General features: G+C 43.6%; 1 protein-coding gene across 1 annotated transcript in view; it reads right to left on the bottom strand.

Annotated features, from left to right (window-relative positions):
- The window catches only part of KLHL1 (kelch like family member 1), a 1646193-nt gene that overhangs the window by 148735 nt on the left and 1471018 nt on the right, over positions 1-26440 (bottom strand). Inside the window, exon 8 of the mRNA XM_086934899.1 lies at positions 6290-6452. Coding sequence (XP_086791025.1) covers positions 6290-6452 — 163 coding nt within the window. The remainder of the gene's footprint in view (positions 1-6289; positions 6453-26440) is intronic.

Here is a 26440-nt window from a genome sequence, read left to right as displayed (position 1 = left end):
AAATATTAAAGAAATACTTTCTATGTCGCAGCTAACAATCATATCACTCATCACATTGAATGTGTCAGATCTTTAGAAAACAATTACCTAATATTGACGGTAGCTGTCATAGCAAATAATATATAATACTTCGGACAGTTGTTCATGGTTGCCTTATCAATTTTAATTATATTACAGCTCATGAGAAATACTGTGTTTCATCCCAGAATAGTGAGTGGGAAATACAGAGAGTATGATTAGGTTTAACAGATCTAATATTAAGAGTTAGTTGTCAGTGGAACACTTGCAGTTGGATTAAAAGCCTATTCTTTTGTTTATACATCAACACTCATGCAAATACAGATCAAGCCCAGGCAGTGTAATCAAATCTGGTGTCTATGTTTCTCACTCTTGTCTCATTTACCTTCTCCTGGGTTTACCTCCAATCTGCATGTTGCTAATGTAATGTTGGCCTTGGTTGCAGAGGTGTGTTGAAGTTCACACCACTTCTGTTGGATCTGGGTTGCATGATTAGTGCATCTTTACAATTCTGCAGCAAGTCTAAATGGTCTCTTAGTGAATGACACAAGGAGGCAGACTTGACAATCCAGATCAGGACTGTCTGCAGCTAGTTGACAACTAGCATGCAAAGAGAGTAAGAGGATGTCCAGTATTTATGCTGAATGGCATAGACACTGGCAGAAGGGAAATGGAGAAACATTATTGAGGTCACTCATACATTTTAGCAGGTCTCTGAGCAAAGGTTCCATGGGGCAACATTATCTTACTTTCTATGAAAAAACAAAGGATAAATACACAGCGTAACATGGCAAAAAGCCCCTAAACGCCACATATTTTATTTGGTATTGTTGGGTCACTATATTTATGTCACTGTAATTCTTGCAGAGTGTAGTAATATATAAGACAGGCTGAAAGAGTGTTAGCATTACATGTGATAATTTTGAACACTGGTAGCTCTTGTTGTTTCAGAGTGTATTTCATGTTGAGATGGCCCTGTATCACATGCCCTAAATGTCATGGGAGATGCACTGTTGATTTTTTCACTCATGATATTTTTCAGCAAATATTGATTACTTTACCATTTGTGTCTTGCAATGAAATATTATCATTATCATTCCGTTATTACTGAGGAAATCCCACTCATCAATGTTATTGTGTACATGGACATCTGTGAATAGGGAGACAACATATGTGACAATGTAGTGTTTTCTTTTCAAGTTTAATTTATTTGATTTAGTTCTCTACTGAGACCAACGCATTTCAGACAGAACATTTGTTATAATGATATAGGTAAAGACATTAATTACAGATTTAAAAAAGATTTAAAAAATATAAATAGGTTATGACACACATAATCATCTGGGGGAGATTTAAAAAGTTAAATCAGACTCTGCACAGATTCGCTATTGTTTCTAAGTTTCTAAGTTGGATTGGTTTTAAGTAGCGCCTTCTAGCCTCAACCAGTTTCAAATTCTGGCATACCGACATGACGTGCTTCAGGTCTTGCACTCCACCATTGCAAAAATCGCTAATACTGGTAGCATTTTCTTTAAGGGTGCATTTAAAAGTAAGTGAATTAAAAGGTAGTAGCGCAAACTGCAATGAGATTATACAGTGCCGAATTCCATGCCTTAGGGTCAAACAAATAGATTGTTGAACCTGTTTATACACAATTGATTCTGCATAGCATTTCATAATGGTGAAATTTAAAACAGTGCAGAGTGTCCAATTTGAAGGTGATCCTTGGTGTCAGATGTTTCAGGAAGATCTTCAATTGGGCGGGAGTCCGTGATTTCCAGAGTGCAGTTGTGCAATTTGATCATTTAAAAGCCGTAATCAGAATCTGGCTAAAAGTATATTTTGTAGATTTGGGCTCGAATGTCTCAATTTTTAGTAAAGATTTTAAGGTACCATGATCGGCATGTAGAAGATTGTGAGCCCATCTTAATATATTGGTGATGGCTCTGGAGCTAACTAAAGAAAATTCCAAACGTTGTGCTTGTGCAGGAGTAGCTTGTGTGACTTTAGCCAATTTTCGGAGGATTTTCCCTTCTTTAGTTTGAATTTGGTAACACTGGGTAAGTGGACTTTATTCCAAAGCTTAAGGTAAGATAGGGGGTCTTGGTGCTGTAAACCTGTAATAAGGAAAAAAAAGTGCCTTTGCCAGGAAGAACAATATAGTCATGGGAGTGCCCCCAGGCGAATGTCTGCTTTATGATTCAAGTGCTGTAGGTGAGGAGAGTTTAGTAATGATTGAGTAAATATTCGTCCCAGATAAATATATTATTTTACCACTTCTATTTTTTCTCCTCCCAATGTCCAGTTGTATTTTGTGTAAGGGGTTTTCCCTCTCAGCGGGACTACTTTCATTTTTGTTATTATTTGGAACCAAGAAGTTTTCTTTTGTATATCTTGTAAGCACATCTAAGTTCCTTTGTAATCGAAATGGAATGAACTTGAACTTGAACTAGTGTTTTCTGCTGTGTAAGTGCAAAGCAGACATTGTCATATTTCGATTAGTTTTCTGTGCTGTAGTTGTGTTTCTGTCTGTACAAAAACAGTTTCATTGAAATAGGTTTTTAAATACTGTTTTTAGTTTCTAAGTATCTGGGGACATATTGATGATCCAGCGCTATAGTGTTGTTTGAATGAGTGTGGTCTTCAATAATGTAGCCTTTGTTATGTGTGCTGTAGTAAAAGGTTTTAAAATGTATTTTGTCACTTCTCACTTAGCTTGAGTTTCATACTTTGGACTTGCGTTTCGATTTGGTAAAGTTTGTCTTCTTGAATACGTAATGATTTCAGACACAATATTGAAGATGGCTGGATTTTCCCAAACAATAAATACCTGGGGCCAGAGGCCCTACCGTCACTTTTGCTCCATCAGAAACACTTCCAGTGACGCAATATGAACATGTGCCCCTTTCACGCAGAAAACTACGTGAAAGGGGAATTCCATGGGTGTTGCCGGGGGCATTCCCTGCTATATCCATGGCTTTATCACACTTCCCCAGATTTATGAGAAATCATAAGTCTGAGACAGCGGCAAAAACGTATGCCTCCTTAGGGGAGTTGTAAGGGAGGCACAAAGCAAAGAAACATCTTTATTGCTCCTCATTTTCCCTCTTTCTATGTGTGCTGCATTCTGCAGCACACATACAAAGAGGAAAACGCCTTTTGTGGTTGTTTTTGTGTTGGAAGGTTTGCCATCCTACACAAAAATAATCACTCCAACAATGCAGACACCGTTGCAGCACAGTGCAAAGATGCCTCAGTTGGCGCACGAGAGCCCATTGTGCATTTGCACAGGGGAAAAGGGCAGGAATATGCTGTACCTAATATATACGTGCATTCCTGCCCTTTTCTTTTGCCATAAGGCAGCGCATTAGCAAGCTTGTGCACATTTTTGGACAGCCTGAATATTGTACAACCATTGAAGTTATTGTGAAGTATGCATTCAGATGTGCTATGTAATGTAAGATATAACTAGTCCAAATATGATCCAGGCTTAGTTACAACATTGACTTCACAGATTTTAACAGGATTCCAAGCAAAGTGGACTTGGTGGTGGAGTGATTGCCAGTTCAGTGTTCACCAAATCAGATACATTGATCAAAATAAAATTATGACAGTTGAGCGTTCTGGCTCCAAATATACAGGGAACAGCTCACATAACATGGCCATTTGCATCACAAACACATTTAAATAGTGGTGACCTCCATTTGATTAGTGTGAGGCTTGGTATATTCTCCTCTAAGCATCACAACTGTACATAAACTGCCCTAAGTATGGTGCAAAAACCCAAAGCTGTATAACATTATCTTCCTACTGAGGCCCAATGGCCGACTGGCTCTGAAGGAGTCAGGAAAGCTGACTTTGATGTATCCAATTACAGAGAAGGCTTTGACAGCAGTGAAAAACAATATAGATTCCCAGCCCCTGAATATAGAACATCCACATGCATATATGGCTTTGCTGTCACAATTTTTATATCAGAAATAAAGGTTAGATACACGAGGGATGTGTTTAAAAAATAAAATGAATAATAATGTTACAAACATTTGTTAATATTAAAATGATCCACTGCCTCCTCTTGAATTTTTTTTCAACAGTTAGGAAGGGGTTCTTTGGGGACCCTCTTCCTGTTTGCAAATGCCTTATCATGACCTTTGTGTAATCTGCAAAGTATTACTGTTTTGCAACCTGATTTCGGTCACAAAACATTAATACATATCATTCTGTTTTGTTATTCAGGGGGCAGCTCTAAACATGCTCCTTCCAAATACCGAAATGGTATTTGGTCACAAACCTGAATTACAATTCGATTGATGTAAAGCCCATAATGTCTGACTCAATTCCTGGTAGGCCCCGAATTCCATCTCAGACAACACGCCTACCGCTTTTTGCCCAATCACTGTCATGTCTGGTGTAAACACTAATAACATTCATGTTGTTCACCCTTATTGTCCTTATCATCCCTACAACTGAGAGAGTGTCAATTTATTCAGATAACAACCTAAATATAACACTTGATGCAACACCCAGTATAAGACAAGTGTTCACTTATCATAATGTCAAGACCATCAAAAGAACATAAATAGGTAAATCATCAAAAGGGTATAGTCCAAATAGACGTCCCTTCATCTCCTATTTTCTTAAAGTTGTATATAGGACACTTCCTTTGGTGCCCCTAATCGGTGTCCAAAATTCATTAAACTATGTAAAAGGTTTTATCCCTGATAATAATGTAGTATTTAGGGTCCACCACTCACCCCCTTAAATGGATAAAAATATCCCGTAGGTCACAGATGTAGGTAGCAGATCCAGAAGAGCACGACACCAGATTCTATGTTGACAGAAGAAGCCACCAGCTTCGCTCTCCAAGTTTCTGTGAAGCACTGCATTCTGCCTTCATGAACTGGTGCAAAGACTGTGTTCTAGCACAGATGCAATCTACTAGCTCTTGACTTTGTGCTCAAATTAACTGACACGTGATTCTGAACAGTCGATGAACCCTGTTGTCCAAGTGTGTGTACCACCTCTGAAAGTCTGGTTTGTTATGAATTCATCTGGTAGAACCAGGGAGAGCACATAGAGGGTGCAAAGGCTATACATTTTGATGTTATGATTTTTTTCCCAGTTTTTATTGTCATTGAAAAGCTGCTTTTTATTGTCTTATGTGGTGGTACCAATATTATGTGCACTAGATCTCAGATTTTAAAATAACCATTTTCAAATAAATATGTTAAAATGCATATTCCATTTCTGGTGATCTTGAGTGTGTAAATCATTAATGAACAATCATTTGGATTATCACTGCTCCCTGTTAGTAACCCAAAAGAATTGACACCACCTCATTTACATTTTGTTCACGATCCTAGCACACCGATATGCAGATTTCAACAAGTTAATAACTTCAAATTACAAGACATAAGCATTAATCATCATATATCTTTTTTAATATCTTTTTCTTGTTCAGGCTCCAGCCAAGACGTGTTTCGTCGTTCAGGACAAGACACCCCTGACTTCCTCTGGGTTGGAAATCATATACAGATGGTACAGTGTAAGCCCAAGTTACATCGTGCAATAATGTTACAATACAGGTAATTTTTACATTCCACCCAGCATCATAGGAGGTCCTGCAATTAATAATGCAGCGGACCCGTGGACATGAGGGAAGTGTGGAAGTTACAAGCATCAATATTGATCCCTAAGTCCAAATTATTATTAAGAAATAAGGGTTAATCAATGATGGTCGTGTTTGTGAAAGAAAAAGATGGAGATGAGCGACAAGTGCACTTCACAGTCATGGGGATTGGGAGTGGGTGGTATAGTGCTCAGACTTCATAATAAGTGCTATACACCCCCCATGTGATAGTGTCCAATAAGTAGTGCAACTACTGTGGCAAACCCCAGACCTACCTCGTAAATATCCACTCAGTGCTTGAACTAAGTTCCCTCATGTCATCTGTGTGTGTGAAAACAACATGTTTATAGCTGAGCCAAAGACTCACACACATTGCAGAATCTGAGCACTGAGGATTGAAGTGTGAAGATTCCTCCCTGAGTTCAGGGAGTCCGCCTCTGGTGCAGAGACCCTGCACTCGTAACTTTACTGCATGGAAATTTCTTTGTGAATAGGTCATTCAGTTCCCACAACATGGTAATATTGTTCTGATTTGCAATTTAGGTGTCATACTTAATAAAAAAAACTGATTCTGCAAATCTATGGTTTCCATATTTTTGGACACATATAAACAAAATTAAGTTAGAGGTAAACCCTACTCACTTGCCATTTAACGCAGCAACTCCAACTGTGCTTCTGGCAGTAGCCATACTTGCAACAAATGTCCACTGCTGACTCTGTGGATCCCATCGTTCCACTGTACTAAGATAACTCCAGCCATCATGACCTCCAACTGCATAAATAGGTCCTTCGAGTACTGTAACTCCTATGAAAGGAAGCAAAAAGTTATTTTTCTTAAGTTCCTTGCAATGGCCAGACCTGTCAAAGATATAACTAACTTCTCAATTCCTAGTTATTGACTGTAGTGTGCCTGAATGGTATTCAATCAATCGATCAATCTATCAAACAACATAATCTTTTTCATTCACTTAAAAGCAGGTTATAAAAGATACAAACAAATATAAATATACCATGAATACAATAAGTATCATAGAGCACAAAATGACATCAGCAATTTAAAATACAAAGTTAATTATAAAGAGACAAAAAGTCCTATTAAAAAACACACAATTGTGCAACCGAATTACACTTTAAAAAAAAGGCCGCCTTCTGAGCATACATCAAGGATATCTAGTTGTTGAAAAGTACAGCAGTGCCCATCTACACCTGCAAAAATTATGTCTGCGTAATGAAGGCAGTAAATACTGTGTGAAAGAATGAAAAAACTTGCAAAAAAAGACAAAATACAACAAGATCTGGATAGACATCTCATCATATAGGCAAATGGCAATATTAGGTGAGAAAATCTAATCCAGCGGGAAACATAATACCCATCTCATAGAACCCAATCTAAAATGAGACAGCAACAGATGCCCTTCACACTAAGCTACATCTGACCATTACATTGGCGGTGACACTTTCTATGTTTTTAATTTAGACCAGTGGGCTTGGAGAATAAATTTGTTTTGGAGCACCACTGTGCCTCATTTTAGCGTTCCACATACCACCTCAGTGCACACTTACCACACACCTACACCAGGAGGCTCCATACCCGCACCTCACCAAATGCCTTGGGAAAAAGATCTCTGCCAAATAGCCCCTCATAGTGTGCCTGTCAGACATTGCTTTGCCAGCCTGATGAGGAGCAAGCCCTATGATGAAGCATGACACCCAACCAGGTGTGTGAGGGCCACACTTCCGAATGGTGGAGACACCCTGTCTGCACCTTAGGGTAGGGGTGTTGGCAAACCCAGCCTCCCCACTCTCCTTCCCCCCGGACCAGCTTCAGCGCTGGTTGCACCCTGTGTAACAATGTGTGTTGGCGCCCCCCAATGCTCACCTCTACCATGCTTTCCCTCAAAACCCTTTAACAGTGCCCCCTCAAGTCTCTGTAATCACTGTCTCTCAGATTTGTTTAGTTTTATAGCACCACCCATACCAGTGTAAGGTGTCAGGGTACTTTGCATCACACACATTGCACAGAGGCAATCATAGGAGTTTAAATCAGTGTATAGCAACTATTACATCAGACAGTACTACAAGGTGCAGGGTAGGAATGACATGTCATTGATACTGGTAGGCAATCTGCTTAAAGTTTTTATTCAGAAAGGCACAAATTCAGAATTTAAAATGTAACACCATTGTTAGGGGTTCTCTTTCATATTAAGAATTGTTTTCTACTCAAATGAACCCTTTTCACAAGATTAGGATAATGAAAGACTGGGCCAAAAAACATTTAGCTCTAACATAGACCTTGCAGTTTGCAGCAGCTCTAGTTAATAGCTCAATGTTCTATATTAGTATTTTGACTCATAAACAACAAGTAACAAAAGGAACTCTCTTACAGAAGCAGTAACCCACTGACCTATTTATATTATATGCACTTCCTTATCAGCATGGTACACGTTCTTAGCAGCAGGCATTTTAACCCTCTGTGCTACTTTAGGATGAGTCAAAACTTCCACTAGACACACCTCTGGTCTCTGTCCAGGAAGTTGATTAATCACTGGAGTTCTCTTGCCTTTTTAATTAATGTCTGAAAGTTGCTGGAGGCCCGCAACGAGGCATCAGGTGCTCTTAAAATGTTAATACACAAAAATGATGCTCGGTGTGGTCGCACCGATCGCCATGCCCTAGAGCCGGCCCTTCTTCCCCCAATGGGGACTGCATACTCCGTCTCCTATATGTATTCTTTGGGGCACGTATGCTGGACCTCTAAGCACCCCTGATCCTTCTTTTGTTAGGAGCAACAGATGCTCCCAGGATCCTGAGATCATATCCACCCAGGAGATCACCCCACTGTGGTTTGTACTAAACATTATTCTTTGACAGAGGGCTTCGTTAGTTCTCCTCCCTCTATTTAAGACTTCTGTCTGATAAAAAATGTTCCAGACGTGATTCCTTGTCCTTCCTACAGATATTTGTAGGAATCTTGAAAATAGAAGGACATCTAAGAACAACAGTTGCATTCTTCAAGCCAGGAGATTTGATTCCCATAAACACAAGAAAGACAATCTAGAAGTATCTCCCTCTTGGGAATAGCCTGTTCATTGCATCAAATGGTGCACCATAGTATAATGGGAGAAACTTTGATCAAATCCACAACATAGACCGTACCAAATGCTTGGTGGATTAACACCAAATGTGATGCTATTGGGGGAACCCCCAGAAATTTTAGGCAAAGTCTATTTTCTTAAATTAGAATGCAACCAACCTCTCTGTAACGTCATATCCCCACTCCATAAGATAAAATAAAAATATATTTCCTTTGTATATCTCGCTGATATGGTGCATGGGCTTTTTGCCTATGGAGGAAGTGAGGAAAAACATCATGCTAACTGCTTGTGAAAAAAGATTTTTTCCTGTTGGTGACACGTGGTGCCCAGGTACAAGAGCTATTAAATGTTAGACTAAGATATAGCAATTGGTGAACTTTTTCAATTACATGTCATGAATACACATAAGGCGTGTTTTTACATTTTAAGCCACAAACTAAAATAAATGTTTGAGACAGATTTGTCTCCAGATCAAGTAATTTAATGAAAAAAATTAGGGTGGCAAGCAGTGAGTTAAGTCCATTACCCGACCTAGCAAGCCACAGAGCATCATCTGCATACATAACCACTGGAATGGATTTTTAGTTAAGTGCTAGGACATCAGTCCGATAATTCACTAGGCAAGATTCAAGACCATTTACATTAAGCAGTATGTTCTCCTCTCTACTGATATCTCACAGAGGCAACTAATTCCTGAGGTAAGGCTCTCAGAAAGGACACCAAACCCACTTTTAACACCTTGACCATGGCGCAAATTCCACTGCGGTGCTGGTGATTTATCGAGTGGGCGGGGTTCGGACAGCTCCCGGCAGTCCTCTGCACAGGCCCACTGTGACATCGGACAGCTGGAGGTCGTCCGATGCATGGAAGGGGTTAAGACCCATGGCAGGTAAAGTCTCCCACAATTTAGAACATTTTACTCAATCGAAATCACTAGATAGGTCCATAAATGCTAGATTAGAGAACTTATAGTTAAACACTTAAGTATGCACAATAAAGCATTTTTCTATTAATCCAAGTCCATCCCTAAACCCACATTTGATCTGGGTAAAAAAGATATTCTCTGATGTCCAAAGACGTAATCTATCCAGTTGAGAAGAGAGATTGGGCAATAACAGTTTGGGTCCTTTGAATTCCCCTTTTTAAAATCAAGAACAATTGTGAATGAGCAACAAGAGGTTGGTACATCAACCTTGCAAGCTGAATTATTATGTGTGCAAGCATAGGAGCCCAAATCTCAGAATTTTCTTTATATAGATCCATAGGCATCCCACCTGGTCCAGGTGCCCTTTTAGAAGGTCTAGTGATAATAGTGATAATAGTGACTGTGACAGTGGATGAGAGGCCCCCCCACAGTTTAGCAGGCACCGAGTGAGCAGTGTGCATTGGCAGGGACATGGCGTTGTCCGGACACACGGGTAGGTCTATTATTGGAGTTCTGGTGGTGCCTTAAAGCTGCCAGTCTATGGCACAACAGCAGCTTTGTTGCCCCATCCATTTTGTACACAAAGCTGCCCTATCTCACACTGCCTCAGACAGTTTACCCACAAAAATGGCAGCATCCTGATAATGGCTATTGAAAGAGAACTGAACAATAAAAACAAACAAGGGTCCACAGCTGTAGCCCAACCAGGCTTGATCAGGCAATAGTAACAGAAAGAGGACTGCACCATCACAACAAACAAGGGCCCACAACTGCACCCTGAGCCTTGCTCACTCAGATGGCGGCCATCTAGAAGTTGCACTGACCTGCTATAGCAATCAACAAAAGCCTGCTGGTCCTTGGAAAGCTCCAGGAATCTCGTCTCACTTACAACCAGGCCAAATTCTCCTAAAAGTTACTATCCTAATGTCTATGAAGATAAGTAATTCTGCTGATTACTGACCGAGGTCTCTCCTTTAGTGCCCAACCCTGGACAACATGGTTGGTCTAACTGTCGAGCTACTGTCGCCCAATCCATTATTCCTAGCTGGACTGCGATAATTAACGCCTCCCTCCGGCAGGGATCAATTCCTGACTCTCTGAAAGTGGGCCAAGTCCTCCCCATTCTGAAAAAGCTGTCTCTGGATCCAGCCTACCCTGTCAATTTTGGACCCATTTCCAACATCCCTCTCTTAGCTAAAGTATTGGAGAAGTGTGTGCAACTGCAGCTAAGTCGTCACATCCACAACTTCCACCTACTCGATGACCTCCAATCTGGATTCAGACTGGGACACAGCACTGAAACCACCATGCTCCACATTGTCAATGATGCCCTCCAAGCCCTTGACCAAAACAAAACCTGTCTCCTAATCCTCCTAGATCTATCCTCGGCCTTCGACACAGTCAACCTTGGGAAGCTACTTGAACATCTCAGACTCAGGATGGGTCTAGATGTCCCCGTCCTCGAATGGTTTAGATTCTTCCTCCAAAACCGATCTCAGAGATTCCTAATCAACGTCAACCTGTCCGCTCACTCTTCGGTCATGGTTCCCTCAAGGTTCAACGCTGTCCCCCACCCTTTTAAACCTTTATTTAGAACCGCTTGCCGAAGTCCTTTACACCTCAAATATCTCCTACCATATGTACGCTGACGACACCCAGATCTACATCAAAATCTCATCTCTCAAGGAGGTCCTCTCCCTGAATGAGGCCCAGAAGCAGAGCGTCCAATGGCTCTCCTCCAATGAAATCAAACTCAACGCAAAGAAAACAGAATTTCTTCTAATTTCCCCTCCAAAATCTGACCCTGGGATTCAGATATGGATTAATGCCATCACAGCCTTAAATTGTCCACCGACCATTGTGGACTCGGCCAAATCACTGAGAATAACCTTGGATGGCAACTTGAACATGAGAGACCACATCAGCTCGATGGCCAAATCTGCCAGATTCCACCTCAGCTACCTATGGAAACTGAAACCCTTCCTTGATGCTTCTGACCAAAAAATGGCAGTTCAAGCATTAGTCATTTCTAGACTGGAATATGGCTGTTCTACCCTCTCTGGTTTCCCTAAGATCTCCCTTGCACCCTTGAAAGCCTGCCTCAATGCGGCCGCCAGACTACTTACCGGCGTAAGAAATTTCTCCACACCTGAAAGCGCTAAACTGGCCTCCTCTCGAGGCCAGAATACAGCTTAAGCTGGCATGCATCACGCACAACGCCTTATATGCAAACTCCCCTGCATATCTTGCAGAGAAACTTGTGGTATCTGGAGGAATCAGAAACTCACGGTCCGCCAGAGGCCTCCTACTCCAGCCAGCACGCTTTCGGAAAAAAAAACGTAGAATCAGGCGTTCGCTGGGGCTGCGCCAAGAATATGGAACTCCCTCCCACCCGCCATCAGAAAAATCTCCTCTAGTGCACGTTTAAAAAAGGAGGCCAAATCCTTCCTTATGAGTAAATTCCTCGTCTGAAACCCTGTCCTCAACCTCTGCAGAGGACAGGGTACTTCCACAAATATCATGGCTCTATTATTTATTTATTTGTAGGTTTGTATCGCGCTGGAATCAACTCACAGTGAGTATCTCTGCGCTTTGACGCCTGAAGAACACCAGGAAATAGATGGGGGTGGGAGCTAAATTTCATTTTTGAACAGTAAGGTTTTTAATTGTTTCCGAAATTTTAAATTGTCTGTGCATTGTTTAAGTGACAGGGGGAGTTTGTTCCATAGAGTAGGTCCTGCTATGGAAAGTGCCTTACTCCCGTGTCTGGCTTTCTTGGCCCGTGGCACCAGCAAAAGAAGATTATTACTGGACCTAAGAGATCGAGTGGGGGAGTATGGAACAAATTTATTTTCCAAATAGGCAGGCCCTTGTCCATCTAAGCACTTATGAATCAGGCAGCATGTTTTAAATTTCGTTCTCTGCCGGACTGAAAGCCAATGAAGTTGGTCAAGAAGGGGTTTGGAAGCAGTTCTGGGAGGGGCATTAAAGACAAAACGAGCTGCAGTATTCTGGATGACTTGAAGTTTGGCCAACACCCCTTCATTGGCAGAAAGCAGTAGACCATTGCAATAATCAATCCTGCTTAGAACAAGTGCCTGAACTAAGGTTCTCCTCACCGAATCAGGCAGAAGAGGAAAGACCTTGCGCAGTAGGCTGATGGTATGAAAGCATAAACCTGAGATATAGTTGACATGTTGCTTGAGTGTCAGGTCTTGATCCAGACGGACCCCTTGATTCTTTACAATCGACTTGGGTTCAGGAACGACTCCCAAGTCGCTGGGCCACCAATCCGGGGACCAAAGCAGTTTAGCTTCTCCAAACAACATAACCTCAGTTTTACTGACGTTGCATTGAAGGCAGTTGGCCGACATCCATTGTGCCACTGCCTTCATACCGGCTGAAAAGGAGTTCTTCACTTCAGCGGAGATAGTTTTGAACGGGAAGAGGAGCTGCGTGTCATCAGCATATGACACGGGGATGAAACCATACTTACGCATCACTCTTGCCAGGGGTGGGACATAGATGTTAAAAAGAGTGGGGCTCAGACAAGAGCCCTGTGGCACCCCTTTGGGAATCTCTACCTCCGCTGACCGATATCCACCCATGGTGACACTCTGGGTGCGGCCGGATAGAAAGCTCTTTAGCCAGGCAAGGGCTTTATTTTTGATCCCGGCGTTCGACAACCGTTCTGTCAAGATGGAGTGTGACACAGTGTCGAACGCCGCTGATAGATCTAACAAAACCAGGATCACTGAAAAGCCCTTGTCTTGGTACATGTGCAAATCGTCAGTCACAGATATCAAAGTGGACTCCGTGCTATGCCTCGGCCTAAACCCAGACTGAGAATAGTCAAGGACGTCAGCCAATTCAATATACTTGGATAGATGGAAATTTACATGTTTTTCAGTTATTTTCCCAAGAAAGGGTAGCAATGAGATTGGCCTTAGATTAGCCAATTCAGTCCAAGGAATGGCGGTGTTTTTCCTAATGGGTCTGACGAGGGCTCTTTTCCATTCTTTAGGGACGTGGCCAGAACTAAGTGAAAGATTCACAAGTTGCTCAAAAATAGGAGAGAGCTGCTCTGTCAGAGCAGGTATTATCCTAGCTGGGATAATGTCATCCGGGCTCCCACTTTTAATGTTGGTAGTCAGTGTAGAAATTTCCTCCAAAGAGATAGGGGGGAAAGATTCCAAAGAATGTATATCCTGTTTCAGCTCTGTATCAGCCTGGGAAAGTGCTGTTGTTGAGGAATCATTATTATTAACAGCACTGACTATTTTTTCATAAATGTTGTCAATTTTAGTGGTGAAGAAATGAGATATCTCGTCACACAGCTGTTGTGATGCTACTTCTACAGATTCGCATGCTGTAGGCTTGACAAAGGTTTGCAGAATTTGATAGAGAACTCTGGGGGAGTTTCCGGCATCGACAATTTGTGCTGTTATGTGTGTCTTTCGAGCTATACGAATCGCCTTATGGTAAATAGAAAATGAGTCCCAATATCTCTTTTTGTCTTCTGCCATGTGAGTGGTTCTCCATCTCTTCTCTAACTTCCTAGCAGAAAGTTTCAATGTTCTTAGGTGATCAGAAAACCACACTTCCTGTTTAGCGGCTGGTCGGGGTTTGAATTGTCTCAAAGGGGCTATTTCATCAATGGCTTTTTTGGTCGCCCTACCGAATTTAATTAGTGCCATATCAATACTTTCACTAGGAAGAATAATGGGCGCAATAAACTTCTCTTCAAAGGAACTGTCTGTGAATTTATGCCACTGTCTAAGGACAGTGGGTAGTGAGATCTGCTGCGTCATGACGGGCTCAGGAAGCGGAGTATAAAATTCCACAACAAGAGTGGTCTGCTTAATTCAGACACTCTGTTCAACACCACCCCCTTTTCTGAATCGTTTTTGGCCACTATAGGTGTGGCAGGGTATACTCAGACATGAGTCCCTTTCTCACTGCTCCATCAGGATTCAAGCAAGCCGGGCCGAAGACGGCGGAAATGCCAGAAACCGGTCCCCGGTAGCTTGTCTCCTTTCTGGTGAAGAATTGGCTTGGTAGTTTAGTCTGCCCTGTTCCCATGATGCACTGGGCCAGGGACAGACTGATTTGCATATAGCCAGGTTCTGAGCTGGGATGGGGCAGTGAGATAAATAACGGTGATGGATCAAGCCCTGATCTTTGGACTGGGTAAGAGTGACCTGCTTAATTCAGACACTCTGTTCATCACCACCCCCTTTTCTGAATCGTTTTTGGCCACTATAGGTGTGGCAGGGTATACTCAGACATGAGTCCCTTTCTCACTGCTCCATCAGGATTCAAGCAAGCCGGGCCGAAGACGGCTGAAATGCCAGAAACCGGTCCCCGGTAGCTTGTCTCCTTTCTGGTGAAGAATTGGCTTGGTAGTTTATTCTGCCCTGTTCCCATGATGCACTGGGCCAGGGACAGACTGATTTGCATATAGCCAGGTTCTGAGCTGGGATGGGGCAGTGAGATAAATAATGGTGATGGATCAAGCCCTGATCTTTGGACTGGGTAAGAGTGGTCTGCTTAATTCAGACACTCTGTTCATCACCACCCCCTTTTCTGAATCGGCTCAGGAAGCGGAGTATAAAATTCCACAACAAAATGATCGGTCCAGCTGACCTGATCCGCAGGTAAACAAGAGACCAATGGAGAATTAGATGAGATCAGGTCCAATGTATGGCCAGCTATGTGATGTGTATCCCTACTTACAGATGCGGCAAAACTAGGAAACAACTCGCTGTTCCTGTGCTTCATAGACTACAGTTCAGCCTTTGACCATGTGGACCGGGGTAAATTATGGCAAAAGTTTGAAAAATGGGGGATACCCCACCCCTCTTGAGGCAACTCATCCTACTCCACACCAACATGTGGCTCAAGATCAAGCTGGGAGACGGGACGCACCTTTCAAGGCGAATTATCACCTCCAAAGGCCTGAAACAAGGTTGCGTCCTAGCCCCGACCCTGTTCAACCTTTACCTGGCAGATCTACCAGGGGAACTGGACAGTAGCAAATCACACGCCCTGCGGCTAGGGGACATTATGCTGACCAATCTCCTCTATGCCGACGATCTTGTCCTGATAAGCCGCACTCCAACAGGCCTCCAACATCTTTTGAACACTACTAGCTCATTCTTGCACTGTAACGGCTTAACCATCAATTTGAAAAAAACAAGAATCATGGCTGTGAATTAAAAGAAGGCCAGGAAGAACAATTGGCTCCTGGATGGTCACAAATTGGACCAAGTGACGTGCTACAAGTACCTGGGTGTCCTACTAGATAGCAGAGGGTCGTTTAAACCTCAATTAGAGTCGCTACACCAAAAAGGAACCATGACCCTCCTCGCGATGAAACCCTTGAAGAAGCTTCTGCCTGACCACACGCTCGACCCTTTTCTGCAGGTACTGAGAGCTCATCTCCAATAGACACTAACATATGGGAGTGAACCAACTTTTGGAAAAGACGCTCTGACAATAGACAAAGTAATCACCAGAACTTATAGGTCAATCTTCCAGCTTCCTAGTTATGTCTCACCAGCACAAATCTGTCTGGAGTTCGGGGTACAAAAGCAAACTGTGGAAAGAAGGGGCAGCTTCATAAAATGCTGGCACAAGATCAGAAACGCAGAGCCAGGCACCCTAAATTCCGACCTCTGGACTGAACTGCAAAGACGTGAACGATCACACGCTAGAGAGTATCTGACGGAATCTCTACAAAATCTCGAGCTGACTGGCCTTTGGAACAGCCCAGTAGACCACAAACACTTTAAAAAGCTTGTAACAAAAGTAACTAAAATAACATCCCTGCTGGAAGACAAAGAAACTCTGGTAAAAAGGGCACATGGATGGATAGTCTTAAACGACTATAAAACTCTAAAGCCTCAAGTGTATTTAGATCAAGGATTTAAACAGAAGATTTCATTATACACTATGAGCCGTCGAACGGGAGATCAAATGTAGAGAATATATGAAAATGCCTATTATGTACGATGGATTATCAAGGGTGCATCTGTAAGTTAATAAAATCCAGTTAATAGTAAAATGTATTAAGGACTGTAATCTTTTCTTAAACTAAAGATCTAAGTGGCCGATTATGATGTCGCTCAGAAAGGCTCCAAATGCAATTTGGTTAGTCCGAATCCGATTCAAAACCCTCCTTTCTGACAAACTCGGACACGTTTGTGAATCTCCAATTATGATGGTTAAAAACTGTTCGGAATTTCTGACTCAATTCAAATGGCATTTGGAGTAGCCAAGTTATTCGGAGCTGACACGTACAGGTCTACGGACCTCGTTTCCAACCGAGCGATAACGTTGTCAGATTTGGACAGCCATTTGAATCGATTGCTCCAACATAGATGGGCTGTCAGAATCTTACTTTGGGAGCTTGTAGCAGGCCCCCCTTCACCCAAGGGTTTCCAAATTAGGCCCATGGGGGTCCCCACGTTGATGTTTGGAACACAGCCTCCCATTGAAGTCAATGGGAGTCCCACCGAACGGTGTTCGGTACCATAGTAATCGGTCGGTCGGACTCCCAGAATCCTATTCGGTCAGAAACCATTCCAAGACTGATTCGTTCAGAATGCTTTTCGAACTACATCGTAATCAGCCCCTAAGAATGAATTCCATGTCATTCTAATGGTAGAAGACTAGCAAATATGAAAATAATATGAGGTTTGTAAAACAATATTACAAATATCATCTGATTTCAGAGTAGAGAATGTGAAATAGGAATATTTCTGTTGATCTTTCAATACATCATAACTAGGGTAATATGCAAAAATGTTGTTCAATATGGGGCCAAATATCACTTTATAATTTAGATGTTTTAATACTTTACCTTATTTTTTGTGTCTTTTTGCAGAAATTGCACTTACGTTGGTCCTACAGAAGCAAACACATAGTCCAGAAATATATGTTGACCTATCTTTGATTTTTAACCACGATTTGCAATTAATAAAACAAATATTTGAACCGAAAACATGTAACAAAGTATTTGAAGATTTGTAAGGCAATTGTGCGACTTGATGTCCAAGTGGGCAAATTCCACATAGATGGAGGGGAATTGCACTGGTCTGGGAGTTGTTAATATTGATTATGACCATATCTTTGTGTCTGTGCGAATTTGTGAAGGGTGTGTTCAAATCCTTGTGTACCCTGGTAAAATGCTCTCTCTCTCCTAGTTTTGACAACTGTTGACAACTTGTGGCCATCCATAGGATAACTCCTAATGCACACAAAATGTTGACCGTGGAGTAAAGATGTTAATCTTTGAGAACTTTCTGCCATCCAATGGATGATGTCCATTGCCCACTTGGGTAAAATGCTGGTTCTGGCACAATTCTGGTAATTCTTTGCATAGTGTGCACCGGCAGTCCAGAGCTTTCCATCTAGTGACAGCAGATATGCTCTCCGATGCTCTTGGCCAATACCCGTGTCATCTGACCGGGGTTCTGGAAGCCGATTTAATCCTGGTCCAGAACTGGATGCAGGCAAGATTCGAGGAGCTGGCCCCTTTGAGGGCTGCTAGAACAGCCCCTGACCTTAACTCTGCTCCTTGGTTCTCCTCCACTCTACGCATAATGCGACAAGACTGCAAGAAGTTGGAAAGGCGCTGGCGGCGCAAGTATGATCTTGTGGAGAAAACGAAATACCGTGACGCGATAAAGGCATACTACAAACAGATTGCCGCAGCCAAAAAGAGTTATCTCGAACAAAGAATCGACAAAGCCGATAATACCAGCCGGGAACTCTTTAGAATTGTGAAGGAGTTTGTCAATCCAGTTGCAGGTACCCCCGTCCATTCACACACGGAGGAATGGATCAAACAGCTGGCCGACTTTTTTGTGGCCAAAATTCTAAAGATTCAGGACACCTTTCCATCTGTGGACTCCCGCATGGCCGACGCCGCTTTAGGGGGTAAGCCGACCTATTTAGATCCCTCTCAGGCTAACTCAGGGCCCACACTATCTGTCTTTCCCCAGCTGTCCTGCGAAACTTCGCTGGAGCTGCTATCTCGGCTGAAATCTGGCTCGCCACTGGATGCCTGTCCGGCGAAATGCCTGGGCAGGGTGGCTTCAGCGTTGAACAGCTTGCTGAACCCCCTGATGAATCTATCATTGAGCTCGGGGGTGGTCCCACGACAGTGGAAACACGCACTCATTCTGCCGCTGATTAAGAAGCCTCCGCTTGACCCCCTGCAATGGGCTAACTACCGTCCGATCTCCCTCCTCCCTGCTCTGGCGAAGGTGTTGGAGAAACATGTTCAGCATACTCTATCCACCTTTATTGAGATCAACAATCTGCTGCATGACTCCCAGTCCGGCTTTCGTGCAAACTACAGCACGGAGACCGCTCTGGTTGAGGTTACTGACGCCATCAGGGAGACACTCGGTCATGGGGGAAAGGCGATGTTAGTCATGTTGGACCTATCGGCGGCGTTCGACACCGTCCCACACGCTGGCCTTCTCTCAAGACTCAGGGAGATTGGTCTGCGAGGGACGGTGCTGGACTGGTTTCAATCCTTTCTTGCCGACCGCCGACAGGTGATCTGGGCTCCGCCGTTCTCGGCCGAAATGCCTTCGCTGGAGGTGGGGGTGCCTCAAGGATCTATCTTGAGCCCCACCATTTTCAACATATATATGGCCCCTCTAGCGGAGGTAGCAGAGGCGTTTGGGGCCCGGGTCATCTCATACGCTGATGACACCCAGCTCTTGTTCACCTGCAGGAAGGGAGAGGTCTTCAACGGCGGCAGAATCAAGGACTGTCTAAGCGCAGTCTTTGCGTGGTTTCAGCGGCACAGCCTGAAATGCAACTCAGACAAGTCTGAGCTGCTCTTCTTCGGCTGTGCCCCAGACCCGGGCTGGAAGACATGGTGGCCCCAGGACATGTTCCCCCCAGAGACACCATCTGCTCAAGTAAAAAATCTCGGAGTGGTGTTTGATGATGACCTCTCTTTTCGTCCTCACATCCTGGGATTAGCAGGGAAATGTTTCAGCATCCTCAAGATGCTTAGGAAATTTCTTCCCCTGCTTTCACTGCAGTACCGTAGGAATGTAGTTCAGGCGTTGGTGGGATCACGCCTGGACTATGCAAATGCGCTCTTTGCGGGCCTACCTAAATATCTGTTATCTAGGCTGCAGATTGTACAGAATTCGGCGGCCAGAGCCATCTATGGCCTGCCCAGGAGAGCCAGTGCCTCAGCGCTCTTAGCCAGGCTGCACTGGCTGCCTATCACTGGGAGAATTAGATTTAAACTCCTCACTTTGGCGTTTAAAGCTCTCCATGCGATTGGCCCTCACTATCTGAGGAAGCGTACCGCTTTCTATGTGCCACGGAGGTCTTTGCGGTCGGCGGAACTGGCCAAAATGGAGGTGCCTGTGGTCAAACGTGTCCGGATGGGAGGTCGCTCCTTCCAACACGTGACAGCTTGCCTGTGGAACGAACTCCCACTTTCCCTTCGGAAAGCAAACAACCTCTTGGCTTTCAGGAAGGAGCTGAAGACTCTGCTCTTCACCAAGTAACCCGCGATAACTGTAGTGTGTCTGCCTTGGTTTTTTTCTGTTTCTAGGGGCCTCTTTGCTAAAGCGCCGGGACACCCTTTGGGGTAGCCGTGCGCTCTAAAAGTTTGGCTTACATTAACATTAACTCAATGTCACAGTAGTGCTCATCCATAAAATAATAATAATCCTGGCAGTAAGGTGGAAATTCCTGTCATATCGTGGATGCCAATGGCACAGTGATAGCAGTATTGTAGAAATGTTTGCAACATTGTGGCGACCTTTTGCATAAAAGTGCTAGTTCTTACTGTTGTATGGGTACCCATTCAATCCATACTTTCCACAATGCAGGCCACTGCATTATGGTGCTAGTTCATGACATATTGGGGGCATGTATATTAAAGTGGTGCACACTTTGAAATAAGGTTGATCCTAGGTTAATGGCAATAATCCTCAGCATATGGTGGACAGCATGATATGATGGCAACAAGACACAAAGATACATTATTTTGAAACCGGATTAGAGAAGATAGTATTCAGAGACAATGAGCACACACTCTAATGTACAAGTTAAGTCAATGCCCTCTCCAAGCCTACAACAGATATGTCATTGCCAATGACCAGCTAATGGAAAGACAGCTGGGCAAGTTGAAATCAATGGCATTTGTAAAATATTTTGATTTGGCACAATGAAAAGTGTTGCCTTATAGAGTGGTGTCAGAGAATGTACGTTTTACAAAAGTAGTCCTGCTGGCAGGCATGCCCTGCAGGAGGAATGGAATAGACCTGTGTCCATGTAAATCTGCTCTTCCCCAGTTAAAACAGCCTGCCTGAAGCGACTGTCAATGGCTGAGGTGCTTTCCAATAGCCCACAACACAAATCTTGAAGACTGGCAGCCTATGGAGGCACCATCTTGGATGATGGTGCTGCCTCCTCCCGCTGAGCCACCTTGGGGTCTGCAGCCCAGAAAAAACAGCTCCTGGTAACACAAGGGGAGCCCGGTGCATCCAGACACAGCAGTGACTATGCAATGACAGTGCCCGCCTGTGCCCCAGCTTTAGATGCCCTTGTGGGTGTCTCTGGCAAAGTTCCGGCCTATTCAGGTGTTGCAGGGGTGCAGATCCGCAGAATCACAATAGCCCTAGCCCCCACTGCCTCAGCAGGGCTTGCTGTGGCCTGTGAGGGCCCTTGTGGAACATTGACCTAGCATGGCCCCTGGTATTCTTTTGTTGAGATCTTGGACACTGCGGCCCTCTGAATGCTGGTGGGGCATTTTCTGAGATGGCTGTGTTAGGTATGTCCACTTGCCCCAGCCTGGAATTTCCCCATGAACATGCAACACATCTAGAGGACCACCCATACAAGACTGGCTTTGACTGTGCCCCCACCTGCAAGTAGACTCTACCACCATGGATCCCTCAAGAAACTGCTTACCACTCAGAGCCATGGGCCTTCTGCCCAAGCATTTGTCACCCATCGTTACCACACCCTATCACCCAACAAACTCAGAAACTGCATCTCCAGCACTAGTGGAACAATAGAGATTGGGGCTGCACCCCAATATAGACCAGAACACTAAAACCCTCTCTGTGTGGTGAACTGGACAACAAAATCACGGTGGGACTACTTACCTGGAAAGCTATCTGCTGAAAGTGGCTGTTTGGCACAGTGACATGCCATCCAGACGGCCTCGCAGAGATACCTCCATTAAAGACATATTGGCACCTAAGAATGTGAAACCAGACAGACACCACCATGAACAGAGCCCACCTGCTGAAGATAAGCTGAAGATAACCCCCGACTGCTGCAGGGACCACTGTTTCCGAAAGGTTTCTACAACCGTGCCCCTAAGGAAATCAAAGACGAAATTGGTTTGATCTGTGCTGACCTCAAAGGCTATCAGGAAACAACCGAAAAACTTTAACAGATCTTTGCCACAGAGTTGGGGACCATTAACAGGCAATGGTTGAATGAGCAGAGGAGGCCCACAACATAGGACGGGGCTTGACTGCATTGGAGGAACACTGCCTAGACCTTGAGTTGAAACAGGAAAAATGTATCCCACAATAGAAACATTAGAACACGGGGTCTTCTGAGAGGAGCTGAGGATCCATTCCTACATCCAACACCTGCTTCAACACTTGCACACTCACACCAGTGACCCTCCAATACATTTGGACATAACTCTAAGGACTAACTCCTGGGCAGATGGAGGAAGGCCCTGAAGGACATCCTCAAAATGGTACAGCTCTTGGATGAGAAAGAAGCAATCATGTCAATGGTCCCCTCTTCACCTTTAGTTCTCTTTGACGGTCATAAATTAACATTTTACAATGACCTGTGTTGCAAGGGTGGCAAACTTTGAACCTGATCAGCAATTAGATTCACTCACATATCGTCCGGTACCAATGGAGTCAAACATTTTGCCTCATTTTTACATGAGAACGTCAAAAATATATGATACACTATGTTATGTTAGGTTGATTTGCATAGGGAACTACTCACACAAGAGAGTATCCAGGTGCATGGGCAAGGGTGTAGGTACAATGTTCTTATATGAAGAGCCAGGTGTTCAGCTTCTTGCAGAAATTGAGAGGTGAGTAGGAAGCTCTGATATGTTGAGGGAGGTTTTTCCATATCAAGGGTGCAATATAGAATAAGCAACCTCCAATTTTGCGTTTGCGGATGCAGGGATTATGTGTAAGTGATAGTGAGGCAGACTGTACATGCCTGGTGGGATGGTGAAAGTGAATGCAGCTGTTCAGGTATATGGCATTGTGTTCTGTGGGGCTTTATATGTGTGTTGGTGAAGTTTGAATTGGCTGCTGCTGTGATTAAATAGCCAGTTAAGCTTCCTAATATGCATGGAGTCAGATGCCTGCCGAATACTGGGTCTCCCTGACAAAGGCCAAGCAGACACGGCGACCTACCCGGAAAATGTGTCCTGAGCCACAACCACTAAATGGACCCAAGTAAACAGCACAAATATCCCACCTCATCACCACCTTTAGAGATTGAATTAGCTAAAAAGAGGCCCTCAAAGAGGTAGAGAAAATAAGTGCTAAAGCCTTCTTGTTGGCAGGCACCACAGTAAACCACTCAGGCAGATGGCAGAAGCCTAAGGTGAGAACCCTCATGCCAGAGATGTACTGGGGACAGTGGGGGAGCTCACTGACCTAATCACCCAAACAGAGGGTTAAGTCACTGTTGACTATTCATTCCTTTTTTGGATGTTAACCAGTTTGCTTGTGGGGAATTTGTTTGGCTGTTGGGAGGTTGGGTAAGGAAGACACGTCCAGGGTATAGACACAGACTCTGCTCTAGTTATTAGTAGAACTCACCACATGAGAGACAAAGTTTGAACACTACACACCACTATAGCCCAAGCTGTTGCAGCTTCCAACTCCTAGCCCCCTATGGTTATATTGGTTCACTCTAAAGGTCAAAGGTAAAAAAGGTTGACCATAATCAATCAGGTTTAACCCCTTCCACACTCATGACGAGCTGGGCTCGTCATGGTGTAGCCTCCTCGCACACTGATGACGAGCCCAGCTCGTCATGAAATGATGTAAATCTGAAAAGTTCAGCACCGGGGGGGAATTGGTGCAGCGGCGATGGTGTTAAACACTACCCACCACAATAACCTGAGCTGTTACAGCCTCCAACCCCTACTCCCCTATGGTTAGATTGGTTCACTATAAAGGTCACAGGTCTCAAATTACCTGCCAAGAGGATGACCATAATCCATCTCTTTAGACACCTAAAAGCCAAAATCAGCTGCCCCCAAAGAAACGCACCTCTTGGACCCACAGACCTTAACTATAGTAACTATCTTAACTATCTTAATTGTTTGTGTCTGAACTATCCTAAGACACAACAAATTGGCCATTGAAAATGCTGTGACCTATAGGAGGCGCTAGGGTATGCACAAAGGCTCCCTTTCCACTAAGAAGAGGTACAAAGACACAATCCTTAGAATGCAACTGAAAGCTCTGGATTGGGATAAAGCTGAACATGCTCTGCATCACACCAAATACACTTATTATTCCAATGCCTACAAGGAAGGCAGCTTTTTGGTGGGGCAGCTAAGTGTCCAGACCAGTAAAAGTAGAGACTAAGAGATCCTGAGCCCTAACTCTATGGTCACCCATGATAACTCACTCATAGCAGATGGCTTTCAGAGGGTTTTACCAAACTCTTTACAATAAGGAATCCAAAACCCAAGGAAGTGATCATCTGTTATTTAGATACCCACTTAGAGTACTCTCTTCAACACCTGTAGCGATTAACTTTAGATGAGCCAGTCCAAGCAGAGGAAGTTATAGCTACAATTTTCAAGCTTTTAACAGGAAAAGTCCCAGGCCCAGATGGCTATTCAGTGACCTTTTGCAAATGCTCCAGCACAGCCTAGTCCACCGTCTCATGCATCTCTTCAACCAATGGGCGACAATGGGTTTCTCCAGGCAACAGTAAGAGGAGCAGTGGTAACCATCATCCCAAACTCTGCGAAAATTCCTACACACTGTAGCTCAAACAGATCTATATCACTATTAATGGAGATGTGAAACTACTGACATCTATCCTGCCACAAGACTGGAACCCATGCTACACAATATCATTCACCCAGATCAGTCAGGTTTTATCGTGAGCAGACAGTGTGGCAAGAATATCAAGAATCTCCTTCATATCTTGAAGAATGCCTAAAGAAAAACTAAAAATGTTCTCCTCCTGTCCCTGGAAGCAGAGACAGTATTTGATAGGGTAAACTGGACTTACATGAAAGGAGTGCTGGAAAAATTACGGATGAGACCACAGTTCTCTCATTGGGTTACCACCAGTTACCAGAAAGCTATGGCCAAAATCTGAGTACTTGGCACCCTATCTCAACCCATCAATATCGAATGAGGTACCTGGCAGGGCTACCGACTCCTGCTGCTGATGTTTGCCCTTAGACTAGAGCCCATTGCTGACATCATAAGATCTTCCGAAGGGATACACAGTGAAAGAACTGGGGACAACATCTTTAAACTAACCATGTTAGAATGGCTGTCTTTGGAACCTGGCAAAATCGTCCACCTGCGTTTCACGACCTTGAAGCTCTTTAACAAAGCCTTCCCTTCGCTGCCTTCTTCATCCAGGAAAAGCCAGGTTGAAGCCCTTATAGTAAGCTGTTTAGATTATGGGAATGCCTTACTGATAGGCGCCAATGACTCTCTCTTGGCTCAGCTACAAGTGGTGCAGAACACTGCGGCCTATATTATTTGTAATCTACCTCTGCGGTCTCCATCTGCGCTCATCTTGGACAAATTGCACTAGCTGCCTTTTAAGAAACATACTGTTTTCAACCTTTGTTGTTTGACCCACAAGGATTTCCACACAGCTCAGCGGCCCTATTATATTCCAGGCTCAGATACTATCAGCCGTCTAGGCAGCTTAGGTCATCCAATAAGGCTCTTCTCCATCCTCCCCTTTTCCGTACTGCCAGACATGGAGGCAGATCTTTTTCTTAGCTAGCCCCCTACCATTTGAATAAACTTCCTTTTCACATCTACACCTGCTTTGTTTTTGTTTTTTTATTTATTTATTTGTTTTATGCAAGGAAAAAACATACATACCAGGTCAGGTTTTACACAAAATCATACAGTGTAGTCAAGTACCAGACTCGGAAAACATGAATATCACAATCAATATTCAACACATACCTATAAATGCATAGGTCCAAAAAAAAAAAAAAGGAAAAAAAAGAAAAACAAAGAAAAGCAGTTCTAAATCCATTCAGTAATTGGTGCCCAAATCTTTGTTCCGATACCCCTCCTTTTCAATCCTTTAGTTTTATGGATAGCTAATTCTAAATTATACATTGATAATAGTCTTTCCCGCCAATTAAAAAAAGACGGAGGGTCTGGGTTGATCCAGTCTCTAGTAATGCAGCCTCGTATTAGAGCAATGCAGATAAAAATAAAACAAGTTACAGCTTTTGGTCTTGGAAACCCCACGGTACCTGAACTCAAGCCAATCAAAACCATCTCAGCAGTTTAATTAATCCAATTCTTTAAAATAACCCCCCAAAAAAGTTTGATTTGCTTGAAGAATTCCGCAAGCTTGTAACACTGAAAAAACATGTGTATTGCATCAGCAGCTTAAAGACTGCAGCGATTACATTTAGTCCCAGTTGTCGTACTCCATTTAGCCACCTTATTGGGAGTATAATATAGGTAAGCATGGGCGAATTTTGTGAATTCGCCATCC

This window comes from Lissotriton vulgaris, chromosome 8, assembly GCF_964263255.1.
Source record: "Lissotriton vulgaris chromosome 8, aLisVul1.2, whole genome shotgun sequence".
NCBI classification, from domain to species: domain Eukaryota; kingdom Metazoa; phylum Chordata; class Amphibia; order Caudata; family Salamandridae; genus Lissotriton; species Lissotriton vulgaris.
The sequence above is the reverse complement of the archived record's forward strand: the minus strand, read 5'-3'. Positions and strand labels throughout refer to the sequence as shown.